The sequence below is a fragment of the Perna viridis genome, chromosome 1, assembly GCF_037379345.1.
Source record: "Perna viridis isolate PV_CMFRI_1.1 ecotype Kerala chromosome 1, ASM3737934v1, whole genome shotgun sequence".
In the NCBI taxonomy this organism is placed as follows: Eukaryota; Metazoa; Mollusca; class Bivalvia; order Mytilida; family Mytilidae; genus Perna; species Perna viridis.
The window spans coordinates 10,530,805-10,558,325 of record NC_142445.1 but is presented as its reverse complement, the minus strand read 5'-3'; the positions used below and the strand labels follow the sequence as shown (position 1 = coordinate 10,558,325).

Sequence of the window (27,521 nt, the reverse complement as noted above, 5' to 3'; positions counted from 1 at the left end):
AAAGACTTCACTACACAGTCCACAAGATTTGAGACCTGTACCTCAAGCTCCGTTTTATCCACCAATGTATTAAAACTTCAAGTTACAACCTTCAATGTTGAGAACATTACAATCAATTCCTTTTCATATCTGAACTTCGTGCCAATATAAACATTTTGTAGATACAGGAACATTGGTTATGGTCCTTTGAAAATTCCTAAATTGGCGAGAGATTGCAGTTGTTTTGTGAAATGTAATGATGAATATGAATCAATATATATCAATGAAACAGACAAAGAAGACGCGGCTTGGGAGGCTGTGAATATATATATCGAAAAAAAAAATTACGATAGTGAGATAATTTGTTTCATATCTTTAAATAAGAAACTGCACCATTATGTCTAATATCAGTGTATATGCCGAGTGCAAGAAGTGAGGAATGTGACTTAAAATATGGACAATGTATTGATGAATTATCAAATATCATATTTTGTGACTTTAATATAGTTATTCTTGGAAATCTTAATGCGTCATTGATACGGAAGACAAGCTATCCAAGAAGGTCTTGAATGAACTATACATGGTAACGCCAAATAATTATTCAAGAAAAAGTACTTTTGTCCATCAAAATCAAACTGATGCATCTCAAATTCACTAAATGCTCGTAACATTGGATAACGGAGACCTAATTAGTAATATATAAAATCGTGGTGAACAATCTTGTTTCTAGCCAGACAATCTTGTACAGACTAAAGTTTTACGTCCAGTAAACGTAGAATAAAATGGCAGCATTGTGAGTCAATGTCAAAACTTAATTGAAGAACAACTTAAAGATATGGAACATCAGAGTCAGATAAACCTTATATCTAACGTCCTGACAAAATGTGAAGGACAATCAACGGGTGTGTCTGATCGGAGAAGTGAAAAAAGAGGGAACGAAAAAAAACTGGACTCCAAATATCCTGTGTCTCTGTAAGGACAGTAAGCACGCGTTCTGGAAATTTAAGGAGGATGGTGATAGTAAGTGCGAGAAGAATAAGTTATAGGTCATAAGCAGAACAGGAAAATTTGCGACGTGCAAAGAGACAATTAAGCAAAGCTTCGGAAAATAACCCATTTCATGCCGACTATAAGGTATGTATCAAATCAGATATCCAGTCAATTTTAAGTCCTTTGCTGAACCTTTTAGGTGCAATGAAGAAACTTTTAACACTGACGAAGAAATTTAATCTACTATAAACAGTCTCAAGTGTGGAATATCGCCAAATAAACATATGTTAACAATTGGGCATCTGATTTACAGTAGAGAGTAAATAGTTAATATTTTAAAACACATTTTTGGTAAGATTGCGATATAACTAATGCTTTTAAATCCAGAATAATCACTCCGATTTATAAAAAAAAACATAACAAGCCATTAGATGAGCCTAACTCATATTAAAGGATGACGGTGTGAATTATAATTTACAAAGTATTTGAATTACTGTATTTGTCACGAACCAGTCCAACAGTTGATCATGCTCAAAAACGACTGCAACGTGGGTTCACAAAAAAAGTATCACGAAGCAAATGTTTGGTACCGTCGTGACATCTATGCCAACACCGACCACTCGGCCAGCTAGGCTATACAAAAATATAGCTTTCGCTGGCCGGGTCATTCATCCTAGTAGGATTAATCTACGGCTGTAACTAAGTACACGATGTATGGTAGTACAGGAAGCTTATTTAGGTGTATACTATTAGTTATGAAGGATAGAAAATCAAATTAACGATACAGATTCATACATGTAATATTCAGTATATAATTCATAGACGATTTGGTATCGATGTCCAAGCTAACATTTGTAGTATTAGTATTAGATCTTTTAATGTATGCTGGAGGGTGAGAATCGTAGTTTGTCATTCTATACCAGTATTCGGACTTACTATAATATCCCCTGGACTGAAACGATTTATATTGGATCCACACCTTTCTAAACTACACAGACTTTTTGTATCGCGCTAGAACTCTAACAAATAGGCTTCTGGAACAGGGTTATGTTGCTACAAGATTAAAGTCATCTCTACAGAAGTTTTATGGTCGTCATCATGAACTCGTGGATCGTTATGGTGTATCCATCAGCACCATGAAAACTGATTTATTCAACGGGTCATGGTTTTCCTTTCCTCGTTTGTCTACACCGGACTTGACTTTTTATGAGCAACTAGGCGGGTGTTTCTAGAAAAGCAGAGGACGCTTACCCTACCGGTGCACCTAGTCCATGCTCCCAGTTTTTAGTGGAGTCCGAGTTGCTCATTTACTTTTGTTACTTTGTATGTATGATTTTAATTACTTTATGTTCTTTGTTGTGTATGTCGGTTTTCCATGTCTGGTCTTTGTCCCTGGATTACATTCTTTTGATTACCGCTATAACCTTAGTTCCCTTGATTACTCTTTCATAAGAACAATTATTTTACCTGCACATGCACAAAGTTGCTCAAGCACAGTTGCTTTATCAGTTCTAATCAAATTTTGATGCGTGCTCCAGATGGTGGAGGAAATACTGAGGAAAAGAAAGGACATGGCTTACAAGATTAAAACAACAATTTGACTACGGACACATCATGATGCTGAATACTTTTATCTCGTCTGAATTTGGCTAAATCTGACGGTTTTGGAGATATATGCGAAAAATTTCTGTTTGACCCCTATGTTCTATTTTTAGTAATTGCAGCCACGTTTTTCGACGAATCAAAAATCCTCACATCATTTCTTTGCAGACTACTTCCAGGAACGTTTATAACCTCATTTGGTCCAGTGGTTTCTGAGTAGAACAGTTTTGAAAAAATGTTAATGACGACGAAGATGACGAATACAACGACAGATGCCAAAAGTGGTGGCAAGCTAGAACAATAGTAATCAAAATCGGAAGAAAAACGAACATTCAACATGACATTTAATATAACACCAATTTTTATTCATTGTGATCCCTTATTCTAAAACAGTAAGGGGCCACAAACTCCAAATTAAAAAGGAATCTCCCTTTAGTGTTTAGTAAAATCATATAAAAATATTAACAATTGATCGACCACAACTTTAGTTATTGCACAAAAAACCAAGTGTCTACGGATGACGACACGGACCATGACAATACAGATGAAGAAGACAACAACGCCATACCAATATACAACCTCAAACATTTTTTGCGGTCATATTAAAATTCCAAATCCCACTCAAAATAAATAAAAAGCTTCAGTCAGACCCTGAACAGTTGGGGAAAGAATGGACATACAGTTGACACTAGACAGAATCTTTGAATTTTAATTACAATTTGACATTTGACACCGAGTAAAAATTTGACCAGACCGAAGAAGTAACTTGTTCCTAAATGGTTCCAGTAAAAACCTGCAAAATCACCCAAAACTTCCTGTGGGGATATGGAACCTTGTGGTACAATTTCAAAGCAATTCATTCCCTTTTACTCAAGTTATCATCCGGAATTCAGGAAAAAAATACTTGTTTCTGGCTCCTTTTTCTTACCTGGCTCAAACCAAAACCCCCAACTTCCTTTTGTGGTTTGGCACCTTGTAGTTAAATTTATATGAGATCCATTCACTTTTACTCCAGTTAGCATATAGACATATACAAAGAAAATGCTTGTTTCTTGTCCCTTTGTTACCCCCAAAATCAATCTGTCTTCATTTGATAGTATGGTACCTTGTAATACAATTTCAAAGAGATTCATTCATTAATAGTAAAGTTATTGTCTGTACATCAGGAAAATGCATATTTCTGCCCCCCTTCTTTGTGGCTCCTGATTTCTGATTGATTGATTGTTGGGGTTTGACGTCCGAGCAGCAATATTTCAGCTATATTCTGACGATGAACATGAAAAGGATGATAAATGTAGATGACATGATGATGAAATGAAATAGGGTTGGGACACAAGGATAATGGGGTCGACAAATTTTGATTGCCACAGGAAATAGGTAGAGGTGGGGAGGGTCGGGCAATTTAGCCTCCTGTGGCGGAGCCCTATGGTTCCTACTCCGGGAGAATACCACAGTAGGTTTCTTTAACATGCGAGGAACGGTGAACCACTATGGTTTTCGGTCAGGTTTTCTGTATTCTAGCCTGACAACCCCAGCATGTAACACGCCAGGGGTACCCCATTCCACCACCTGGGGCACACAACCCAGTTGCTCTGTAGGCAGGGCGCCCTAGCCCCCGGCTAGGGTTCTGAGCACTATTTAGTCGCTTTTTCGACAAGCTTAGCGCTGCTGCAGGCCTGTTCTTTTGACACCCGGACCTGCACGGGTCTCCTGATTTCTGAAAAGTTCACGTCAATATGCCAAAAATCAATCAAGGTCTGACCAATGTGGTATAGAATATTGTGGAACAAAACCATAGACATTCCTATGCTTTTACTCAAGTTCTATCAAATGCTTGTTTAAGCCCTTTTTGGCCTCCAATTCTAAAATGGTTGGGGTCATAACCCCAGAAATCATTACCAACTTTCCTTTTGTCGTTTTGGAACATTGTTACATAATTTTTATAAAGACTGATCAACTAATACTCAAATTATCACACAATATACAAGTGCATACAGACAACAACAATGATGACAGCGCCATACCAATATACCACTGCTGATTTTTTGAAGTCATATCAAAAAAACTTATGGGCTTCATTTATGAATTTTTGTTAACCATTAAGATATAGACTGTAGGTTTTGGAATATTTGTATGGATTATGGATTGTAATAGTTACCTATCATGTAAAGGTAAACTGTCACAGTCGTAACTGCTAAATATTTATTAATACAAAGGCACTTTGACAAATTTATTTAAAAATATTTTTTCACAAACATAATATATACAACCTTACATAAAAAATGTGTATTATACAAAAAATGTGAGTCATATATAATACAAACATATGACACAACTGATAAGAAATTGTAAAAAATCGAAAGGTCATCTGAAGAATCAATTTTTGAGACAAATAAGTCAGTCATTCATAATTGGTATATAATTTTTTTTTCATAAGCCTTCCTTAAAAAAAATAGAGGCTCAAGAGAGCTTAAATCGCTTACCTGGTATACCCTTTGTTTATTTGAAAAACTTGAAGAATGAGACAGGCAAAGTTAAAATTAACTGAATTGTCAAATGCAGGAAATGCTTTTGATAGCATTTTTATGACCAGAACCAAATTTTGCTAAAGGCAACAGTTTTTCAATTGTTTTCAAAAAACTGTCTTCTGACCCCCATGTTCCGTTTGTAGTATAAGAAGCCATATATATTCAGGCAATAAAATTCATAAGTCATTCTGAGCACAATACTCTAAAGAACAATTCTAATACAAAAAAAAACTATATAGTAGTACATTATGTTAAAAAACAAATAAGATTATATTAGTAAACTAGGGGTTATGAATAAAGTATTATGTATATGTTACAGAATTATTTTACGCTTCCTATTTTGTAATTTGACTGATCTGCTTCGATAAGCCTTCTCTAGATCTCAATGCTGTTAAATTCAGTGTCACCTGCATTATTTGTTGTTGCTATAGTTTTCATGACTTCTGGTCATACAAACTTGTTCACACATATCAATTTTCACAGTTTCTGTTAAACAATTCCAAATTCTATACTTTATTATAATTGTAAATTTACTTTTTTACACTTCCTTATTCCTGTGAACAAATTTTAGCACTAGCTGATATGTTTACATCAATATGAGAAACAATAACTTGGAAGATAAAAATTAAATCCCAATCTTTTCACCAAAACTCTACATTTCACAAAACATTGTATACATGTAGATGCCACAATAACATTACAAGCTTCTCCTGGTTTCCCTGAACATTTTTGTCCATAATTATTCCATGTATCATACCTCTGAGCATGGAAGCAAAACTATTAATTATATGTTTGCTTCCATGTTCAAAGGTAATAACACAAGATATTTCTGTTTGTTTATTACAACAATAATTTCCATATACACATTTTACATACTATAATATCCAGGATTCAAGTTAAGAAATCTCCAGTTAAGCCATTTAGTTTAAACTTTTAAAGTCCATTCTTTTTTACAGCAGGCCATTTACTCAAACCTTTAAACAACGTTCTGTTGGATGACATAACCAAAAGCACTGCTTCCACTGTTTCTCCTCTTAATAAATGTAATGACCAGAACAGAAACCACAATGATGAAGACATTTACACCAACTATTCCAACAATAGCAAGTGTAGGCAATCTAAAAATACAAACAAATCCATACAAGTATAAGTAACTGTTAGTTCTATAAAGATATATACATATTACATACAATATGTTTAACTTCATGTATTGTTTCCAAACTGTACACCCATAATATATACAGCAACTAGAAAAGATAAAGGTGTAAGCACCTATGAATATACATAGCTTTTCCTTCACTTAAATTATCTAAAATTCATCATACATAATGAAACAACATGTAATGAAAACTCTCACATACATGTACCACAAGCTCCCATAATGATGAAGAAGCAGTTTGGAGATACGATGATAATGCGAATAAAATGCTTCATAGGGCACAGCTTGAAATAACCACAGAGGTCCAACCCTTAACAGTTACCTCCTAATTTGCACAACTGGAGTCCTTACTACATACCAAGTTTCATGAAATTTTGTTCTGTAGTTTAACAGAAGTTAAGATGGCAAGATGTTTTAGTAAGTTATTTCAGGAATTGCAACGGCAAAAGTAGGTCTAATAAATGGAAGAAAGGATGGTGTCAAAAACATATACTCTCTGCAATGAAAAGACGACCATATATATACAAATAGGCTAAAAATTACCTCTTGACAGCATTTGGTGGAGAACTGCTGACTGTATGTTCCACTCTGTCATTACTCATGTCCCAATTGTTCTCTTTGATATTGGATAATTTACTGTGTTCGTTCAGTGGGTTGTTGTCTATCCTTTCAGCTGTAAAGTTTCTTTTTGGAGGGGGAACATAAACATATCTCATTGTTGTTGTTGGTCTGAAATCAAGAATACATTTTATACATGTATATATAGAATTTGTTAACATACCAGAAACAATGTACAAGATTTAAATTAGAGGCTCTAAAGGGTCTGAATTACTCACCTGTTTCCTTAGGCAACATTACATTTTTGTAAAAGTTGCCATATTTTTTCTTGGATAAAAATTCCTGACACTCATACCTAATGAAACAATCGTATGAGTTTTTATTAAATTCTGTTCAGTAGTTTCTGAGGAGAAATAACAATAAAAATAGCAAAAAGATATCGAAGAAGGACAGTAACTCCAACATAGCTAATCAGATTTAGGTCTCAGTATCGTATTAATTTTCCCATAGACTTCTATAGTGAAGTGCATATTTTTAGGATTTTTTAAAAAATATGTTAATTGATTCAATAAAACTTTCACTTATGTAGCATTTCTAAGGACATGTGAAAAAATAATTTCCCGCAAAGAAAATAGGGTGAGTCCACGAAGATCAAACAGAAAAGTAGTCTTGAACTGTAAATAGCCATTTTCCCTACTTTCACTTTCGTTTTGCACTCACCAAACCAACGTTTTCCAGTGGAACATTTTCTTGATATTATGTTAGATTTTCTTTTAAAAAAGTTCTTCATCTTACAGTGAGCTGCTTGCTCTATTTTATAAGTCATTGTTCATCTCTTTTGACAAAACATTAGTTTGTAGAGAGGCAAAAAGAAAATGCACTATATTTTTATAGCATCCATGTTTTGAGATACACCCGCTCAGGGATATGCAATACGATACTGGTACCTATTACTAATAAACATTTCAATATAATCATGAAAGTTTTTGTTTTTCTGCTAGAGTATTCATTTTCATACTGAAAATTCAGAATATCATTGCCCTGCTAAAAACATGAGTTTTCTATTAAAATTTTTATATAGGTACCCTATTCCAGGCATAAGACTAATATCTCAATGTTAGCCAGAAAATACTACTTTTGATAAACAGCTGCTGCATTAGTCAAACTAAGCAAATTTATATATGTACCGATACAACCACCTGTTTTAAACTATCGATATGGTCATTTCAATTATAATAAATCCAGAAAAAAATATACCAATATCATAGTTTTAAAAAAATATAGCTTTTCATATGCAGAAAATACAGATTTTAAGCCATTTTGGTACCCCAGGCAGATACAAATGGACCTCAATATGACAGGAAAAGGATTTTTTCTTAAAAACAGATAGCTATGATGCAAGAAAAATAGTTTACTGGTATAAATATTATAATAACAATTGTCTGCTTTAGATACTTTTTGAAAAAATTCAGTTTTTATATGAAAAAACACCATTATTTTTCTTGCCGCATTAGAATCTGTCCATTTGAACCACTAAAAAAAGTCCACTAAAAGATTGGCTGTTGAATTTTGTGACATTTCTGTGTTTAAATCAATCACAGTTATATGGCAACTCATTTTAGCTATTTATTTGAAAGAAAAACAAAAAATAAAAAAAATATTCATTTTTTTCATATATAAGAGGCAATGTATGGAAAATGACTATTTTCAAGTCCTAACCACATACTTAAAATGTGTTGTAACTCGAAAACTATCCTTTATGCAGGAGTATTACTTGCTTAAGGTTACCTGAATATAGATACGCTCATCATAAATAGTCAAGATAATAATTTTATTGAACTGATATCCTACAAATTCATGAAAACAAAATGCATTTCCAAGTTTGGTAAAGATTAACCATAAATGCAAAAAACCAGAGCTACCATAAAAAATCAGGTTCAAAAGATGGCTAATTCATCTTAAAAGTGTTACCTGCATTGGGGTACTACTTTTTCAGCTGGTAAAGACCACTTGCTGAATATCCAACTTTACTTGAAAAACTGGCTTACTAGGTCTCAGTATCGTATTAATTTTTCCATGGACTTCTATAGTGAAGTGCATATTCTTCAGGATTTTTAAAAAAATATGTAAATTGATTCAATAAAACTTTCACTTATGTAGCATTTCTAAGGACATGTGAAAAAATAATTTCCCGCAAAGAAAATAGGGTGAGTCCACGAAGATCGGACAGGAAAGTAGTCTTGAACTATAAATAGCCATTTTTCCTACTTTCACTTTCGTTTTGCACTCACCAAACCAACGTTTTTCAGTGGAAATTTTTATGATATTATGTTAGATTTTCTTTTAAAAAAGTTCTTCATCTTACAGTGTGATGTTTGCTCTATTTTATAAGTCATTGTTCATCTCTTTTGACAAAACATTAGTTTGTAGAGAGGCAAAAAGAAAATGCACTATATTTTTAGTGTTTAGTAAAATCATATAAAAATATTAACAATTGATCGACCACAACTTTAGTTATTGCACAAAAAACCAAGTGTCTACGGATGACGACACGGACCATGACAATACAGATGAGGAAGACAACAACGCCATACCAATATACAACCTCAAACATTTTTTGCAGTCATATTAAAATTCCAAATCCCACTCAAAATAAATAAAAAGCTTCAGTCAGACCCTGAACAGTTGGGGAAAGAATGGACATACAGTTGACACTAGACAGAATCTTTGAATTTTTCCTACTTTCACTTTCGTTTTGCACTCACCAAACCAACGTTTTTCAGTGGAAATTTTTATGATATTATGTTAGATTTTCTTTTAAAAAAGTTCTTCATCTTACAGTGTGATGTTTGCTCTATTTTATAAGTCATTGTTCATCTCTTTTGACAAAACATTAGTTTGTAGAGAGGCAAAAAGAAAATGCACTATATTTTTAAAGCATCCATGTTTTAACGTACACCTGCACAGGGATATGCAATATGATACTGGTACCTTTACATGAAAAATTCACCAGAGAGAGATGTCATCATGCTGAACATTTTACCTCGTCAAAATTTGGCTAAAACTAACAGTTTTGGATATATATGCAAAAGAATTTCTGTCTGACCCCTTGTTCTATTTTTAGTAATGACAGCTGTTTTTTCGACAGATAAAAAATCCTCACATCATTTCTATGCAGAATACCCTGAGGAACATTCATACCAAATTTGGTTCCAATTGGTCAAGTAATGTCAGAGAAAAAGATTTCTGAAAGAAAAACTATTATAAAGAGGATCCCAGAAGCCTAAATCGTTCATCTGGTTAAATTTTTACGTTTCAAGGACAATAACTTTAACAAGAAGTTGTCTGTCAATTTTTTATTCAAAGAAGAGTTTGGTAAGATTTATCATAAGGATCATTTCATCAACTGAAAGTTTCTTTCTGTCTATTACAGCTTTCAAGAAATTGCTGGAATCTGCTTAGAAACATCATTTTTCGCCTTTCAAGGGTAAAAACTACAACAAGGAAACGTCCGACAACTTGGATCGAAATGCAAAGTTTTGAATGATTCTTATCATAAGGATCATTTCATCAATTGAAAGTTCCTACTGATCTATTATAGTTTTCAAGCTACTGGCTGAAAATTGCTTAAAATAGCAAGGAGTCATCTGAAAACTTTTTGTAAGTCTTGTAAAAAGAATCATTTCAGGAATTGAAAGAATTTGGCTAAACCTAACAGTTTCAGAGATATAAAACTTCTGACTGACCCATTTTTTTTTTTTTTTTTTTTTTTTGAAAGAAGATTTATAAAAGAAATAACATTAAAAACAGGAAAAAACCTTGAAAAGGGCAATTACTCCAACATGGCTTAACAGATTAAAATGAAAATTGTTCAAGAGGTAGATCTCATCATGCAGAAAACTTTAACCCATGTCAGAATTTAACTTAACCTAAAGATTTTGGAGATATATGCGAAACACTTCTGTCTGACCCCCTATATACTTAATTCAGTAACAGATACCATGTTGTTTGATGGATCATAAATCACGACTTCAGTTCTATGCAGAATAACCTAAGGAACATTCAAACTAAGTTAATTTCAAATTGTCCAGTAGTTTCAGGTGAGATTTTAGAAAGGAATAATTTTAAAAATAGCCAAAAAACATCCAGAGAAGACAATAACTCCAACATGGCTGAACAGATTAAAACAAAATTTTGACCACAGATAGATCTAATCATGCTGAACCGTTTTACCCATGTCAAAATTTGGCTAAACCTAACAGTTTTGGAGATCTATGAAAAAAACTAATGTCTGACCCCTATGTTATATTTTTAGTAAAAGCTACCATGTTTTTTGAAGGATCAAAAACCCCCACAACAGTTCAATGCAGAATACCCAAAGGAACATTCATACCAAGTTTGGTTCTAATTGGTCTGGTAGTGTCAAAGGAGAAGATTTTTTAAAGGAATAATGTTAAAAATAGCAACAAAAAAAAAAAAAAAAAACCGTTGAAAAAGGGCAATAACTCCAACATGGCTGAACAGGCAAAATCAACAAATTTGACCACAGATTTATCTCATCGTGCTTAACACTTTTACCCTTTCAGAATTTGATTAAGCTTAACAGATTTTGAGATATACATGTGTAAACTAAAAACTATTGTCTGACTCCTATGTTCTATTTTTAGTAACAGTAGCCACGTTTTTTTAAAGGATCAAAAATCCCCACATGAATTCTATCCCCAAGAAACATTCATACCAAGTCTGGTTCAAATTGGTCAAGTAGTGAAAAATTGTTAAAGACGACAACAGACACCAAGTGATGGGAATATTTCCTGATGTCCAGACAGTAACTTGACTATTAGTGAATGAATCTCTTTAAATTGTATTACAAGGTGCCATACCACAAAAGGAAGACTGGCTTAGACTTTTTTCATAATTTTTGAGACAATTCATTATGCCATGCGAGATAAAAAGGGCAACAACTCCAACATGGCATATTGAATTTTCACGAAAAATTTGACCACAACAGATAGATCACATTTTAAACACTTTTACCAACACTAGAATTTGGCTTAACCCAACGGTTTTGGAGATATACAGGAGTAACTTCTGCAGTCTTTGAAATTGGGACCAGCCAGCCAATGCTAGTAAAAATAGCAGTAGGATTGCAGAAATTTTGCTTCCAAGCCAATGTATCCTATATAAAATGTAGGGGCTTGTTTTATATTTGGACAGCAAGGACTGCTTCTGTCTGACCTTTATGTTAAGTAACAGCTGCCATGTTTTTCTACAGATCAAAAATCCCCACATCAGTTCTATGCAGAATACCCTTAAAGGAACATACATACCAAGTTTGGTTTTAATTGATAAAATAGTTTCAAAGGAGAAGAGTTTTGAAAAATTGTTAACCACGACGAGGATGGATACCAAGAGATGGCAATAATTCACTTGGTCTTTGGTCAGGTGAGCTAAAAAGTCTTATTTTTGAAGTGTGATTCCTTTAGGCCCCTCATAACTCAAAAACTGTAAGAAATATCTGAAATCTGATCGAAAAATGCAGGCAGGAATTTGCAAAAGGCATCTTAAAAATAAAAATCTTCAAAAATGCCAAAAAACATTTGGGGGTTGCCACCTTTGGCCCTTATAGTTTGAAAACTGTAAAAGTTTCTGAAATCTGATTGAAAAAGGCAGGCAAGGACTTTCAATACCATACTTTTCGTGGTATGGCACTTTGCCCCCCGCCCCCAACTAATTCATTAAAATTTCAATTCTTTGCCCCAAAAATCAATCCAAGTCCGACATTATTGTATAGAATATTGTGGAACAATACCATAAACATTCCAAAGCATTTATTGGAGTTATAGAGTTAAATTCCATGAAATGCTTGTTTAATGTGCCTTTTTGGCCCCTAATTCTAAAACCATAGAGGCAACAACCTCCAAAATCATTACCAACCTTTCTTTTGTGGTTTTGAACCTTGTAAAAATCATTCAACTAATACTCCAGTTATCCCATGAAAACCAAGTGTCCATAGACGATGATGGCGACACAGATGACAACAGTGCCATACCAATAATAAAAAGGGCAATACTCCTACATGGTGTAAGAGATTAACACAATAATTTCACCACAGATATATCTCATCATGCAGAACATTTTTACCCCCCCCCCATGTCAGAATTTGGCTATACCTAACAGTTTTAAATGTGCAAAACTTGTCAGCCTACTGTGGGTATATTCTATTTTAGTAATGGCAACAAGATTAACAAGAGCAGTGCTTCAGGTTCATTGCCTCACAACAAAAGTAAAATTTCATGGAATATTGCAAAATGCAAAATTATATTTTGGAACGGTGAAGATATCATTGTTCCCTTGTGTAGGCTGTCGGTGATTCGTAAATCCTTTTTTCCATCAACAATAGTTGAAGGAAATAAACTAGATAGAACATTAAGGGAGATTCAGGCACCCAAACAAGTTAAATCGTGTCTGTAAGCCCAATAACTCTTTGTCACATATTTAGAATTATGCCTTCAATCTATTACGACCCACCATAAAAAGGATGTGAATTAAATGTTAAAAACATAAAAATTTGCTGACAGCTGCAACTTTTTGATAAAGCATGTATGGGTTTTACTTTAAATAATAAAAATATAACATAAAGAACCAAATTATTTGTATCAGGCAAATTGTCGATAAGATTTTTAAAGAACAGTTTACAATTGAAGATCTTCAAAAACTTGGAAATGATCATTGTAAGGAGATCTTGCAAGCATCTGTTGAGAAACAATGACACTGGAATTGATCCACAAATGGTCAAGCAGGCCTCCTAATTGATGTATAAACTTCGAAATCATAACAGTTCTCAAGATATAGAGCGGACACGATCTTCATCACAGGACATGGGTTTGTCAACTGAAACCAAAGTTTTTGACCTTGACCTTTGACCTAGGAAGTTGTGCATACATTATGTCACACCCTCTGGTGTTGGTTAATATACATGTCAAGTATAAACTTTGAAATAATAGCATTTCTCAAGATATAGAGTGGACATGGGGTTGTCAACTGAAACCAAAGTTTTTGACCTTGACCTTTGACCTAGGAAGTTGTACATACATTATGACACATCCTTTGGTGTTGGTTAATATATACATATATTAAGTATAAAGTATGAAATCATAATGGTTCTCTAGATATAGAGCAGGTATGAATTTGTTACAGACAGACGGATGGACAGACTGATCACTATAGGGCGACGCCCTAAGGCGGGCCCTTACAAAAGAGCTTGAAAAACTGTTAACAATGATGGATGGCAAGTGAAAGCAATAGCTCACATGGCCCTGTAGGAAAGTTTAAAATTATACAATAAAACCTCTTTGAACCTTGTCTGAAAACAATAGGGTATGCAAGTCTCATTTCATTTTCTTTACCGGAATTTCAGATATAGAATGTATTGAAACCCGAAGACTGATCTGCACTTTATCCTTTACTTCCGGGTACTCGAAACGCTGTACAACACTGCAACATCTTCTATTTTCTGTTTTTTCTTAATACCTTTATCATGTAGAAATAGATATTTGTCATTTTTTACCGGCAATTTTTACACAAAAAGACATTTTGCCATAAACACTGAACTCAATACTCTCTAAATGACAAATCCACATGCTTTTGAATGGTTGACTAGGACCCATTCTTGTGAAATCATGGGGTCACATGACGAGACTAACATACCCTACAACCCAAAAACCTGTCTATACCAGACACAATACTTAAATCACTTCATTTTATTTAGAAGGTTATTTGAACCTACATAAACCTAACACCTATCTGATCTGTATACGGGGTTCATTTTAACCAGGTTTCAGTTTCACTCATAGTATTTATAATTTTAGTACGCATGCCATTCTTTAAGTTGAAATTTGACTTTAAAGGAGTAACCATTTCATTTCTATGCTATGAATGGGGCTAGGGTCAAATATGAAACAAAAAGGCAGACTATGTTGTGGGGTAAACAAAAATCCAGGATGAACAAAGATATAAATTAACAGGTCAATTATTCACAAACTACTGTAAGGTCTTTCCCATCCATCTCCAAGCAATTCTGCATTAGAGGAACTGACCAAGTGCCATAAGCTTCTTATCAAAGAGAATCAAGACTAGTTTACATGAAGAGAATGAGACCTTAAAAAGAATATGAGACGAGATAACTTATTTCATGCATATATTCTACATAGTAAGGTTTCTAACAATTATTAAATATACAAAATAATTTTCCAACTAATACGAAACAGTAATTTAGTAGTAACATTAATAATGTTAAATTTGTCTCTGTTTATTTCACCAAAGCTGTCATTAATAATAATATCGAATGATTATTTTTATTAAAATAGAAGAAATGAAAGGGACATAATTATAAAGTATCCAAAGTAAAGGTCTCAATTATCACTTCCAGGTCAAATTGGCAACCCTCTATGCAGTACTAAAAACGCACACTAAAAGTAGATCTATGCATTGGAAATGGATAAGCTGTGTGCGTGATATTCAAAAGTAGTCAAAATAAATCACAGGATGTGTACTTTTGAACCATAATTGTAATTTATTAGATAAGTGTATGAATAGTGTTAACAAGTGTGTGTAATTTGCCACCATCATGTCAGTAGACACAACAATGTCGAAACAATGTGGCATTTCAGTAAAACGGCATGACTGATGGTTTAAAGTTACGCAACCAACTGAATTGGGAGTCGCGAAATCGCATAACCAGGGAAACCTCAAATTTTTTAGAAACATTGTCAAATAGTATTGCCTTCTGTTTCTGAACACTTTGGAACTTTCTGCTTATGTGTACTTATAACGCTTGAAGAAATTTTTACAAAATTAGTTTTTCCGCTACAGGGCAGATAACTCTGGAACGATAAATGATTACATCTCACAGGGTGAATTCCAAAATTGCAAGAGATGGTCAAAATCTTGTCGCGATATAATTTTATCAGAAGTGGGGGAAATTAGGCGGCAGAAAAAAAAAGAATAATAATAATCAGAAGAAATACAAGAAGGCCATCACTAAGGGTAAAATTCATGTAATGTGACATTAAAGCCATATTCAGCCTTTTCAATTGGTGAACTCACACCATGTAACAGAATTAATGCATTTCTAAGGTTGCAGTGTTCATATGTGGTCCTACATTTTATAAGAGTAATGAATCATTATGTAGGTAATGTGCATGTTATAATACAATTTTTGTGTGTGTTTTTTGTTTTCCTTTTTCAGTAATTAGGCTCTTTTCCCCCCAAGAAGATCATCTAATATAAATATCAATATTAGTGTTACCCCAATCTACTCCAATGAATGAAAATGTATTGATAGCTTATATACATGTATGTGCAAATGATAGTCTTGTTTTTGCTTACAGGATTAATGAATTCATGGGCGGTAATTTACACAGACACAAGCCACACTCATTTTAGCACTTGCTACTCATATGGCAATGGAAAATCAACCCTGGTTGTGGTTTCAATTGAAGCCTTTAAAGGATGTCATATTAGAATTACAGATTATTTCACTTTTTGTCATTTTGTTTTATTTTTTACATCATAAAATGTACCAGTAGTTAAATTCAAAAACAGTGTATTGTAATATACTAACTTGTACTGAGACATAGAATCACACTTGGCAAATGGGTCTGGGCCAAATGGATCTACGCCAATTGGATCTATACACTTCCACTTATCCCCCATTTTACAACACCGTCCAATAAGACATTCATGGTAAAATATTCCATTGTCACACTGTTCCCCTGTGCCTGAAAAATATGTACTATTTATCACCAAATAAGGAAACTATCATTAAATTAGTAAATGTAACACAGTGCCCATTACAATAAAAAGCTTCACCAAGCGCAGCATAATGGTCAAACCCAGAATAGTTGAGGCAAGTGTGGACAAAATATTAGTTTTTGACACACTTATGCTTTGCTGCTTACATTTCATTATGGACACAACAAATGGTTTGGACACTTTATTGCACAAAATTTAAACTCAATTAAAAATGTTCAAAATCAGACCAAAAATAAACTAAAGGCTGTAGACAGCCTGAATGTCTCATCTGGTTTGATTAGCTATACATGTATTTAATTGAGGCCATGCTGTTTCATTGATTAAAATTCCAAAGGGTCATTTTGTGTAGAATCTCTAAGGAAAATTCATACAAACTGCCACTGAATTCTATACAGTAGTTTCTGAGATGTTTGAAAAATTGTTTAATGATGACAATGAAGGGGGATGCCAAGTGATGACAATGGCTCAAATGGCCTATGACCAGGTGAGTTAACAAGAGGTTCCAAGAAGCCTGAATTGCTCACTTGATTAAATTTTTGCAATTCAAGGTCAATACCTCTACCAAAGAGTTGTCCAACAACTTTGACTCATAAAGATTTTGGTAGGACTCTTCATAAGGATCATTTCATCAATTGTGATATCTTTCTATCTATTATAGTTTTCAAGATATTGGCAGAAAACTGCTAAAACCTCATTTTCACCTTTCATCAAAGGCAATAACTTGAATAAGGAACTATCCAACAACTTTGATACATTAAAAATAGAGATAAAGCATGGAAAAAGGGCAATAACTCCACCATTGTTTAGGTCTCACTATCCACTTCCTGGCCACCCCCCCCCCCACCTATGTAGTACCAAAAACACACTGAACCTAGACCATGCATTGTAAGTGCATTATTTGTGTGTATTCTGATTAAAAGTAGTCAAAATAAAGCTGAGAATGTGTACTTTAAAATCATATATGTAATTAACTACAAAAGTGTATGAATATTGTTTACATGTGTAATTTGCCTCCATGCTGTCAGTTAGCAGAAAAGGTAAAAATGTTGATTTTCATTATTTTTTATTCAAGTAAATTTTATGAAGAATTTCTACAGACATCATACCATTAGAGTAATGATTTTGAAAGCCTTATTTTCCAAGCTTTGCAATGGTATGCAACTTTAAGGTGTCATTTGTCCTGGGAATTCACAGTAAAACACTGAAAATTACTTGTTTAACATGTAAATGGAAACGTTAGAAGTGGTTAGTGAGACTTTAACAGATTAAAATGAAAATTAGATCAGGGATAGATCTCATGCTGCTGAACACTATTTACCCAGTCAGAATTAAGCTTAACATAATGCTTTTGGAGATATATGTGAAAAACTTCTGTCTGACTTCTACATTATAGTTTTAGTAACACAGCTATGTTTATCAGAGGATAAAAAAACCCTACACCAGTTCTATGCAGAATTCACTCAGGAACATTCATCCCAAGTTTGTTTCTGATTGGTTTCAGTAGAGAAAAGTTTTGAAAAATTGTTAACAAAGATGATGGATGTCAAGTGATGGCAATAAATCAAATGGCCTATGGCTAGGTGAGCTAAAAAGGACAATAACTCCAAAATTGCTGAACAGGATACAACAGAAATTAGACTACAGAAAGATCTCATCATGCTGAAAACTTTTACTCTGTCAGAACTTGGCTATACCTATTGGTTTTAGAGAAATTTGCTAAAAACTTACCCCTATGTTCAATTTTTAGTAACAACCGCCATGTTTTTCGACGGATCAAAAATCCTCACATCTGTCCTATGCAAAATACCCCAAGGAACATTCGTACCAAGTCTGCATCCAATAGGTCAGTAGTGTCAGAGGAGAAGTGTTTTAAAAATTGTTAACGACAACACAGATGCCAAGTAATGGCAATAGCTCACCTGGCCTTGAGACAGGTGAGCTAAAATGTTGAATTTTATGGATGTTGTACTACTCTGACCTCCAATATCTTGAAACCATCCAAAACACACAAAATCTTCTTGATACCAGAAATAAATAAGGAACAAATTAAAAAAAATAATAAATAAAATTGGAAAAAAAAACATTTTCTACTTAGGTTTTAATAAATAAAGTGGTTTCTGAGGAGCTGTGTCAACAAAATGTTCTTATTGTGTGACATGTACAAATTTACCAAAGTCCTATTACTTCTGTAAAATTTGTCCAATCAAAATGGCAGCACAATATGGTGACTAACAATCCCACAAAATTTGAACAAAACCCAATGAGCAGCATCTAAGCGTTGCATCCACAAAGTGTTCCTTCAGTGTTTTATATGCAAATTTAACTAAGTCCCATAACTCCTGTAAAATTTGTTGAATCAAAATGGTGGCACAACTACAAATGGATACTAACAATCCCATAAAGCTTGAACAAAATCTGTCAAGCAGTTTCTGAGGAGTAACATCCAAGTGTGACTGGATGGACACAACATACTAGCTTGATACAGTTCAGAGTCAAGGATTGTGAATAAATGTTTGACACAGAATACGATTCAGATATAGAATGAAACTGCTAAAAAAAAAACATTAAAATTTCCACTTAAATAATTTCTTAATCTGACCCGATTTCCATAACTAAAAATTAAACAGGAGATTGCATGCTATGTCATTCTAAGAATATCCCCACTCAATCTGGAAAGGGAGACACTCATGTGATCTGTAAATAGGAAGTAGATGAACAAGGAACCTGAAGAGGAGACATGGTAAAAGCAATACATCATAGATCTAAACATTCCCTCATATAGAAGCAGAGATGTTTTTGATGAGGACAGTCACCCTAGCATACATAAAATGAAATCTTTTGGGCATCAGGACACATATTTTGAGTTCAAATCAACAGAAGTTGACACTGTTACGAAACTACTTAGTAGAATTAATATTAAGAAAGCTTCAGGTATTAATAATATCTCATCTAAGTGTTGGGCCTCCTGTTCTTAACAATAATCCTACATCTTTAATAAATAATACTATTTGTAATAGTAGCTTTCCAAACAGGTCTAAAGAAGCACAGCTTGTACCTTTATATAAAAAAAGTGATCCATGAGACAAGAAAAATTTCTGTCCTGTAAGTATTTTACCAATGATATCTAAATTATGTGAAATGTTTCTGTCAGATCAATTGACAAATTATTTTGAAAACATTTTTCATTCTTTTTTCTGTGCTTTTAGAAAGGACATGGGTATCAGACCACTATGCTAAAGCTCCTTGAAGATTGGAAATCTGCACTTAATAAAAACCAGTATATTAATGGACCTTTTGAAAGCTTTTGTTTGTCTACCACATGATATTCTTTTGAATAAACTCTCTACTTATGGCTTATCATCTAAATCTGTGGAATTACTGGAAAATTATTTAACAGGTTATAGCAGCAAATCTAACTGCAGGAAGTAGTGACTGGGTGGACATCACAAAGGGTGTTTCTCAAGGTTCTATACTCAGTACTTTGATTTTTAACATATTTATAAATGATAATATTTGTTTTATTGAGCTGGGTACTTTATATAACTATGCTGATGATAATACCTTGTCTTATGCTGATTATGACTTTGATAATTTAATGTCTGTTCTTTTAAAAAAAGAATACTGTATTGATAGAATGGTTCAAAATAAACTATGCAGGCCAACCCTAAAAAAATTCAGGCTATTGCTAAAAGAAATAAAACACATGATATGAAGCCTGTTTTTAATATTGAGTCAGCAGTAATAACTTGTGACGGTGTTTTCAAATAACTGGGGATTGATATACGGTAGACTATCAACTGAATTTCAATCAACATAAAAAAAAAAATACATGTTGTAAGACCTCACAGCAACTTAGTGTGCTTAAGATCACTTCAAACTTATATTCTTTCGAACTTTAATTTTTGTCCTTTGGCACAGCATTTTTGCACTGAAAGTTTTATAGTACTTGGGTTGAGATAACCCCCATGCAACCCCCCCCCACCCCCCCAGTCATCAACCAAAATATGATTTTCAGGTACCCTTATACCTCCCATTTAAGACGATTTTTGTTGCCAAAAAATTAAGCTGAAGCATTTTTGTATATTTTGGCCACTTTTTATACCTTGCTGCGGCAAAAAATCATTTTTTAAGTTTTTTTTATTCTTTGAGCTTCTTCTTTCTATAGATCGAAGAAAACAGACATATGTATGTATCATCATGTAGCCCAATGTCTCAGCTTCACAATGATACCAAGAAAGTTGCAGTATCACTTAGGGTTTTGCAATAAAATGACAAAAATGCACCCCTACCCACCAAAAAATTCGCTTAACATGATATATTTTTTAATGTCAAAACAAAGTGTATTTATGCTTTGGTAAACAAGAGGCTCCCAGGAGCCTGAATTGCTCACCTGGTTAAAGTTGGTCTTTCAAGGGCAATAAATTTAACAAGGAGTTGTCCAACAATTTTGACTCAAGAAGACTTTGGTGGGACTATTATAAGGATCATTTCAGCGATGCTAAGTTTCTTTCTTTTACAGTTTTAAAGATATTGGCTGAAAACTGTAAAAAAAACCTGTCATTTTCATCTATCAAGGGCAATAACTCTTACAGGAGTCAACTGACAATTTTGATCCCTGACGACTTTTGAAGGCCTTATAATAAGGGTCATTTCAGCTACAGAAATAATTTTGTTAAACCTTACAGTTTTGGAAATACTTGTGAAAAACTATTGTCTGACCACTTTGTTCTATTTTTAGTAACAGTGGCCATGTTTTTCGATGGATCAAAAATCCCCACATCAGTTCTATGCATGATACCCCAAGAAATATATATACCAATTGGTCAATTGGTGTCAAAGGAGAAGATTTTTGAAAGAAATAACATTCAAAATAGCCAAAAAACGTCGAAAATGGGCAATAATTCCTACATGGCTTAACATATCAAAATGAAAATTTGACCACAGATAGATCTCATCATGCTGAACACTTTTACCACATGTCAGAATTTGGCTAAACATAACGGTTTTGGATAAATATGTGAAAAACTACTGTCTGACCTCTTTGTTTTATTTTTAGTAACAGTGGCCATGTTTTTTGATGGATCAAAAATCCCACATCAGTTCTATGCACGATACCACAAAGAACATTCATACCAAGTTTATTTCCAATTGATCAAGTGGTGTCTGAGGAGAAGATTTTTGAAAGAAATAACATTCAAAGCAAAAAAATGTCGAAAAATAGGGCAATAACTCCAACACGGCTTAACATATTAAAATGAAAATTTACCACAGATAGATCTAATCATGCTGAACACTTCCACCTGTGTCAGTATTTGGCTAAACCTAACGGTTTAGGAGATATATGCGAAAAACTACTGTCTGACCCATATGTTCTATTTTTAGTAACAGTGGCCATGTTTTTGACGGATCAAAAAACCCCACTTCAATTCTATGCAAGATACCCAAAGGAACACTTATACCGAATTTTGTTTAAATTGGTAAAATAGTGTCAGAGGAGAAGATTTTTTAAAGAAATAACATGAAAAATAGCAAAAATCTTTGAATAAAGGCAATAACTCCAACATGGCTTAATGGATTGTAATGAAAATTTGACAGCAGATAGATCTCATCATGCTGAACACTTTTACCCCTTTCATAATGGGCTAAACCTAACCATTTTGGAGATATATGCAAAAAAACTATTGTCAGACCCCTATGTTCTTTTTTTAGTAACGGCGGCCTTGCTTTTTGACGGATCAAAAATCCCCACATCAGTTCTATGCATGATCCCCCAAAGGAACATTCATACCAAGTTTGGTTCCAATTGGTCAAGAAGTGTCAGAGGAGAAGATTTTTTAAATAAATAACATGAAAAATAGCAAAAAATGTTGAAAAAGGGCAATAACTCCAACATGGCTTAATAGATCAAAATGAAAATTTGCCCCTCAGATAGGTCTCATCATGCTGAACACTTTTACCCCCACGTCAGAATTTGGCTAAACCTAACTGTTTTGGAGATATATATACAATATAGGTACATTGTCGAAAATTATTGAAGATATGTGATTAGGCGACGGGTCAGGTATGAAATACGAGCCTTTGCCAAGCTATTTCCCCCGTTCCAAGCCGAATACACATATCTTCAATAATTTTCGACAATATACCTGTATTGTTTTTATCCTGTTATATTAATAGTATTGTGCGTGTGTTCATTTTTAAAATAAAATTTTAAAATGCATATCCCCTGAGGAGCCCCGATCGTTAAACCTGAAGAAAAAAATTAATACGCATGGCGCATGACTCAGTAAACATTGAAATTTAATCAGTACCATATAATCTGTCAAAACTGTTTGAAGAAAATAAGCAATGTATCAAAATTTATTTAATTCCAAGAGACAAATAAGTAAAATGAACAATAAATACAAATATTTTAAATGTTGTAAAGTCGATTTTAAGAACATTAAGGTTTTGAATTTTGCGAGGAAGGTGGAAGCTGACTTGTTTCTGTTTGGTATATGGCAGTAGATTTCAGGGGTGAAATTTGTGCACTAGTTTCTCTGGGATTTGAAATATTTGTTTGAGATTTTTGAAGAAGAGGAGGCAGTTGTATGGGCAGATCTATAATGTAGTGTTCCTCTGATTCATTCAATTTCTTTAAGTGGGGACCAGTTTATGTTAAATTGTGACAGAAACTCAGGCTCCGAGTCCAACATGACTGAAATGAAAGGGGAAGTCGTCTGCTAACTGGTAATGAATCAAATCTGAACGAGATTTGGGATTTGCCATACATATGACGGTGAAAAAAATACAAACAAAATCATTATTTGGTTTACATAAAATCTTTTATTTCATTCAGCTAAAAAAAGTGAAAACGAAACAAAACAGTGAAAAAAAGATTAACCGGATACGCAATCGCAATTTGTTTATATCGTATCTATGGTAGCGGCTATGATTAATTTATGCATACCAGAAAAAAGTAGTTCCGCAAATCACGTGAGTGGGAGGAGCCAGAAAGTCGATAACCTGCTAATGTACGGATACAGCAAAAAAATAACCGTATACCTTTATTCGTTTAACAAATAACCTCATTGCAGGATAAATGCGAAAAACTACTGTTTGACCCCCTATGTTCTATTTTTAGTAATGGTGGCCATGTTTTTTTTTGACGGATCAAAAATCCCCACATCAGTTCTATGCAGGATATCCCAAGGAACATTCATACCAAGTTTGGTTCCAATTGGTCAAGTAGTCTCAGAGGTGAAGAGTTTTGAAAAATTGTTAATGACGACGACGGACGCCAAGTGATGGCAATAGCTCACATGGCCTTCAACATGGCTTAACAGATTCAAATAAAAATTTGACCACAGATAGATCTCAACATGCTGAACACTTTTACATGTCAAAATTTCGTGGCTACCCCTAATTGTTTTGGAGATATATGCGAAAAACTATTGTCTAACCTCCATGCTCTATTTTCAGTATGTACAAGCAAAAAAATGCCAAAAAAACTGTTTCAGGGGCCATAACTCCTAGTTGAATTGTTTTTAAAATTTTGGAATCAGTCCATCTCTTGATGCTTGATTGATTGATTGAAAGGTTTTAACGTCTGAACAGCAATATTTCAGCTATATTCAGACGATGAACATGAAATGGATGATAAAATGAACATGCTCTCTTGATGCTAAACAATATTACCTCGGTCAGAATTTTGCAACAGTTTTTGAGTTATTTGCAAGAACTGTCTTCTGACCCATATGTTCTGTTGTCTAGCCCATATGCTCTATTTTTAGTAAAGGCAGCTACGTTTTTTGATGGATCAAAAATCCCCACATCAGTTCTATGCATGATACACCAAGGAACATTCATGCCAAGTTTGGTTCAAATTGGTCAAGTAGTGTTAGAGGAGAAGATTTTTAAAAGAAATAACATTAAAAATAGCAAAAAAATGTCGAAAAAAAGGTCAATCACTCCAACATGACTTTAACAGATTAAAACATAATTTGACCTCAGATAGATCTCATCATGTTGATCACTTTGTCGAAATTAGGCTAAACCTACATGCAATGCTTTTAGAGATACATGTATATGCGAAAAACTTCTGACCCCTATGTTCTATTTTTAGTAATGACTGTCATGTTTGTTGACGGATCGAAAATCCCATTATCAGTTCCATGAAGGATACCAAAAGGAACATTCATACCATGCTTGGTTCCAATTGGTTAAGAACTGTCAGGGGAAAAGTGTTATAAAAATTGTTGATGGCAACAACCACGGATGCCAAGTGACAGCAATAGCTCACATGGATTTTGGCCAGGTAGAGCTAAAAACGTAACTTCAGGTCAGGTTAAATAATACCTAATTACCATGAACAAAACACGAAAAACATTATATCCTGAACAAAAAACAATTTCTTAATATATGGGATGAATTGACATTGGACAAATTGGAAATGGGACAAATTGACATGTATCCAAAGCGAGGCACTCCCAAATCTGGGTCACCATTTCCGTGTTTATATAGGTTACAGACCACCAATTCAACCAATGAGCATTTGGAACGTACGCAAAAATAGTCCTATGCAGAAATTACCCCGGTTCCTCATAGTGCTGTGGAAAAAGTCCTCATCTCATTTAAAAAATTTAAACAGTTTCTGAAAGGAAAAACATTTCTGTACATTTTATAGGTGCATTTTGCTTCTTGTGATGGGAAGCCAGTGATGTCACTAAGTTTTTAAGTAGCTGGCTAATTAGATAAAGTAGGCGGCGAACCCGCCCATTACGGCAGGGGGTCCGGGGGAAATGGTGCAATATCCTGCATTCTAGGGCTCTCCTGGGCCATTGTACAGGACAATAAGATTACAATTTTTATACAAGTTTCTGTTAGTTAAGCCTAAAAAATGTGATATTTTTTAAAAATTTTGAACAAATTGTTTATTATTGAAAAGTTCCCCATTGCATAGACCCTTCTTTTTTCCACTTAAGACAAGTGACAACAAAGTCAGAATCCAATGGGAACAAAGTCCAAGGAGCAAAATCAAAGGGGAAAATCAAATAGACAAGTTACGAATCCATGACTGCACATCGAATTAAAATAAGATATTAAATATCATCGATAATATGATTGTTAATTTATATCTACCATTGTCACTGTCTGTCTTTTTGGCCTTAGCTGGCCCTGGTGACAGATAGATGATTGTCCCTGTGTCACAGGCTTTGACCTTCTACGGCCCGACATGTTGCTTTTTGCTGACTGGAAACGAAGTATTTTTAGTTCGGTAAAAATAAGAAAGTCTATATTTAGAAACAGGGAAAAAACGCGGACTATTTATTTTAGCAACCGAACAATGCATTAAAGTCACACCGATGCGTCATTCAAGTGCAATCTTTAATATTTGTGGATGAATATTGTCAGTATATTATATAAAGAGGGTCTTGAAGAATATTTCATGAATTTTATTTTTGTGGGGTACAAAAGTAGGCGGCGACGTTTGAAAGAGTAGCCGGCGATTTTTGCCGGCTGTCGGCTTCTAATGACATCCCTGGAAGCCTAATCTCCATAATGATTTCTAAATATACCCCTATCTTGTGAAAACACTGGGATTTCCCATGCTATTTACAGACACTTCACTTCCGGTGACCAGTACTGCACTGCAAGTCTGCTAACCCCACATGCCATTCTGAGGATTGTGAGCTGACATATGTAGAATCATGCTGATATATAGTCCTCTGCAGGTTAAAGGTAAGGTAAAGTCCAGAGAAGCCATTGAATATTGTGAAATTAGCATAGAAGCCTATGGGAAGTGGAATTAGTGGTTTTCAGCCTATAGCCACTTGTGCGGCTGCATATTTGATAGTGGGAGAAAGCCCCTGTGAATAAATGCAATAGTTATCACAAACATTCAATGACAAATCATGCTTTATCACCCTTTAAAAAGTGCTTATTTGCTTGTAAATTTGTCTAAATGGACCTAATATTGAAATGGAAAATATTCACATTCCTTTTATTTAAATAAATAAATAAAATATATATTGCCATTCTCCAATCTTTCATCTTTAATTTGGGACATCACTCGTCAAAATCCACGCAATGGTTTTTACAAACAACCTACGCTAATTACCCTATTTTTCAACGGAGAAATTTTTTATTTAAGAAAATTTGCCAATAAACTGCCCAATCAACGGCAATAAAGAGTAACTAATATACTTACAATATATGATTTGAAGTATGAAATAAACCACTGGAAGAAAAAACTGTATTTCTTTTGACACCATTGTTGTTTCCTGTGTGCAGCATGTAACACTGTAACAGTCGGAAGGAGGAATAAATTAACCCGACTAATCGGAACTACTCGGCAATTTCCGCTACACTAAAAATTGTTTTCTTTTGTTTGTAAGTAGAAAGTGTGCATGTTCGATTGTTAACCTGGCGATCTATATAAAGGGGAACAACCCCTGAGCTGAAATTCTTTTCTGAACTTTTTGCTTTGAGGAATAATCATTTTATTTGCACATAGCAAAAATGTACCACACAAAACCAATTTTAAGTATAATTAGGCCGTGACCATAGAGCATTGTGTTGTGTGGAGACAATAATGATAGGGTTTTTTTTTATGGTTTTGATTTCTTTACGTATTATATCGCCCATTAGTACGTGGGCTGATAACCGTAGCCCCCCCCCCCCCACGAAAAATCGCTTAAATTGACAAATTGTTCAATGTCAAAATCCCTAGAGTATTAATGCTGCGGTAAAAAATGGCTTATTTGGTATGTTCTGTTTAGTATTATCACAATTTATACTTCTGGAGTTCTTTTGATGAATTTTTGCGATTTTCGTAGTCAGAATTTATCAAAAAAGCGATAAATGGGATTTTCGATTTTTCGGTCAAAAGTCACATAAATTCGACTCTACAA

The 27,521-nt window shown here is 34.0% G+C and overlaps 1 protein-coding gene across 1 annotated transcript; it reads right to left on the bottom strand.

The window, feature by feature from the left end:
• Positions 1-4,788: 4,788 nt before the first annotated feature.
• On the bottom strand, positions 4,789-26,921 carry LOC148627206 (uncharacterized). The gene is made up of 4 exons (XM_088569565.1): positions 26,819-26,921; positions 16,442-16,598; positions 6,802-6,987; positions 4,789-6,217 (listed from the first exon to the last, which is right to left on the bottom strand). The coding sequence occupies exons 1-4, from the start codon at positions 26,880-26,882 to the stop codon at positions 6,076-6,078; spliced, it is 549 nt and encodes a 182-aa protein (XP_088425691.1). The 5' UTR covers positions 26,883-26,921; the 3' UTR covers positions 4,789-6,075.
• Between the last annotated feature and the right edge of the window lie 600 nt (positions 26,922-27,521).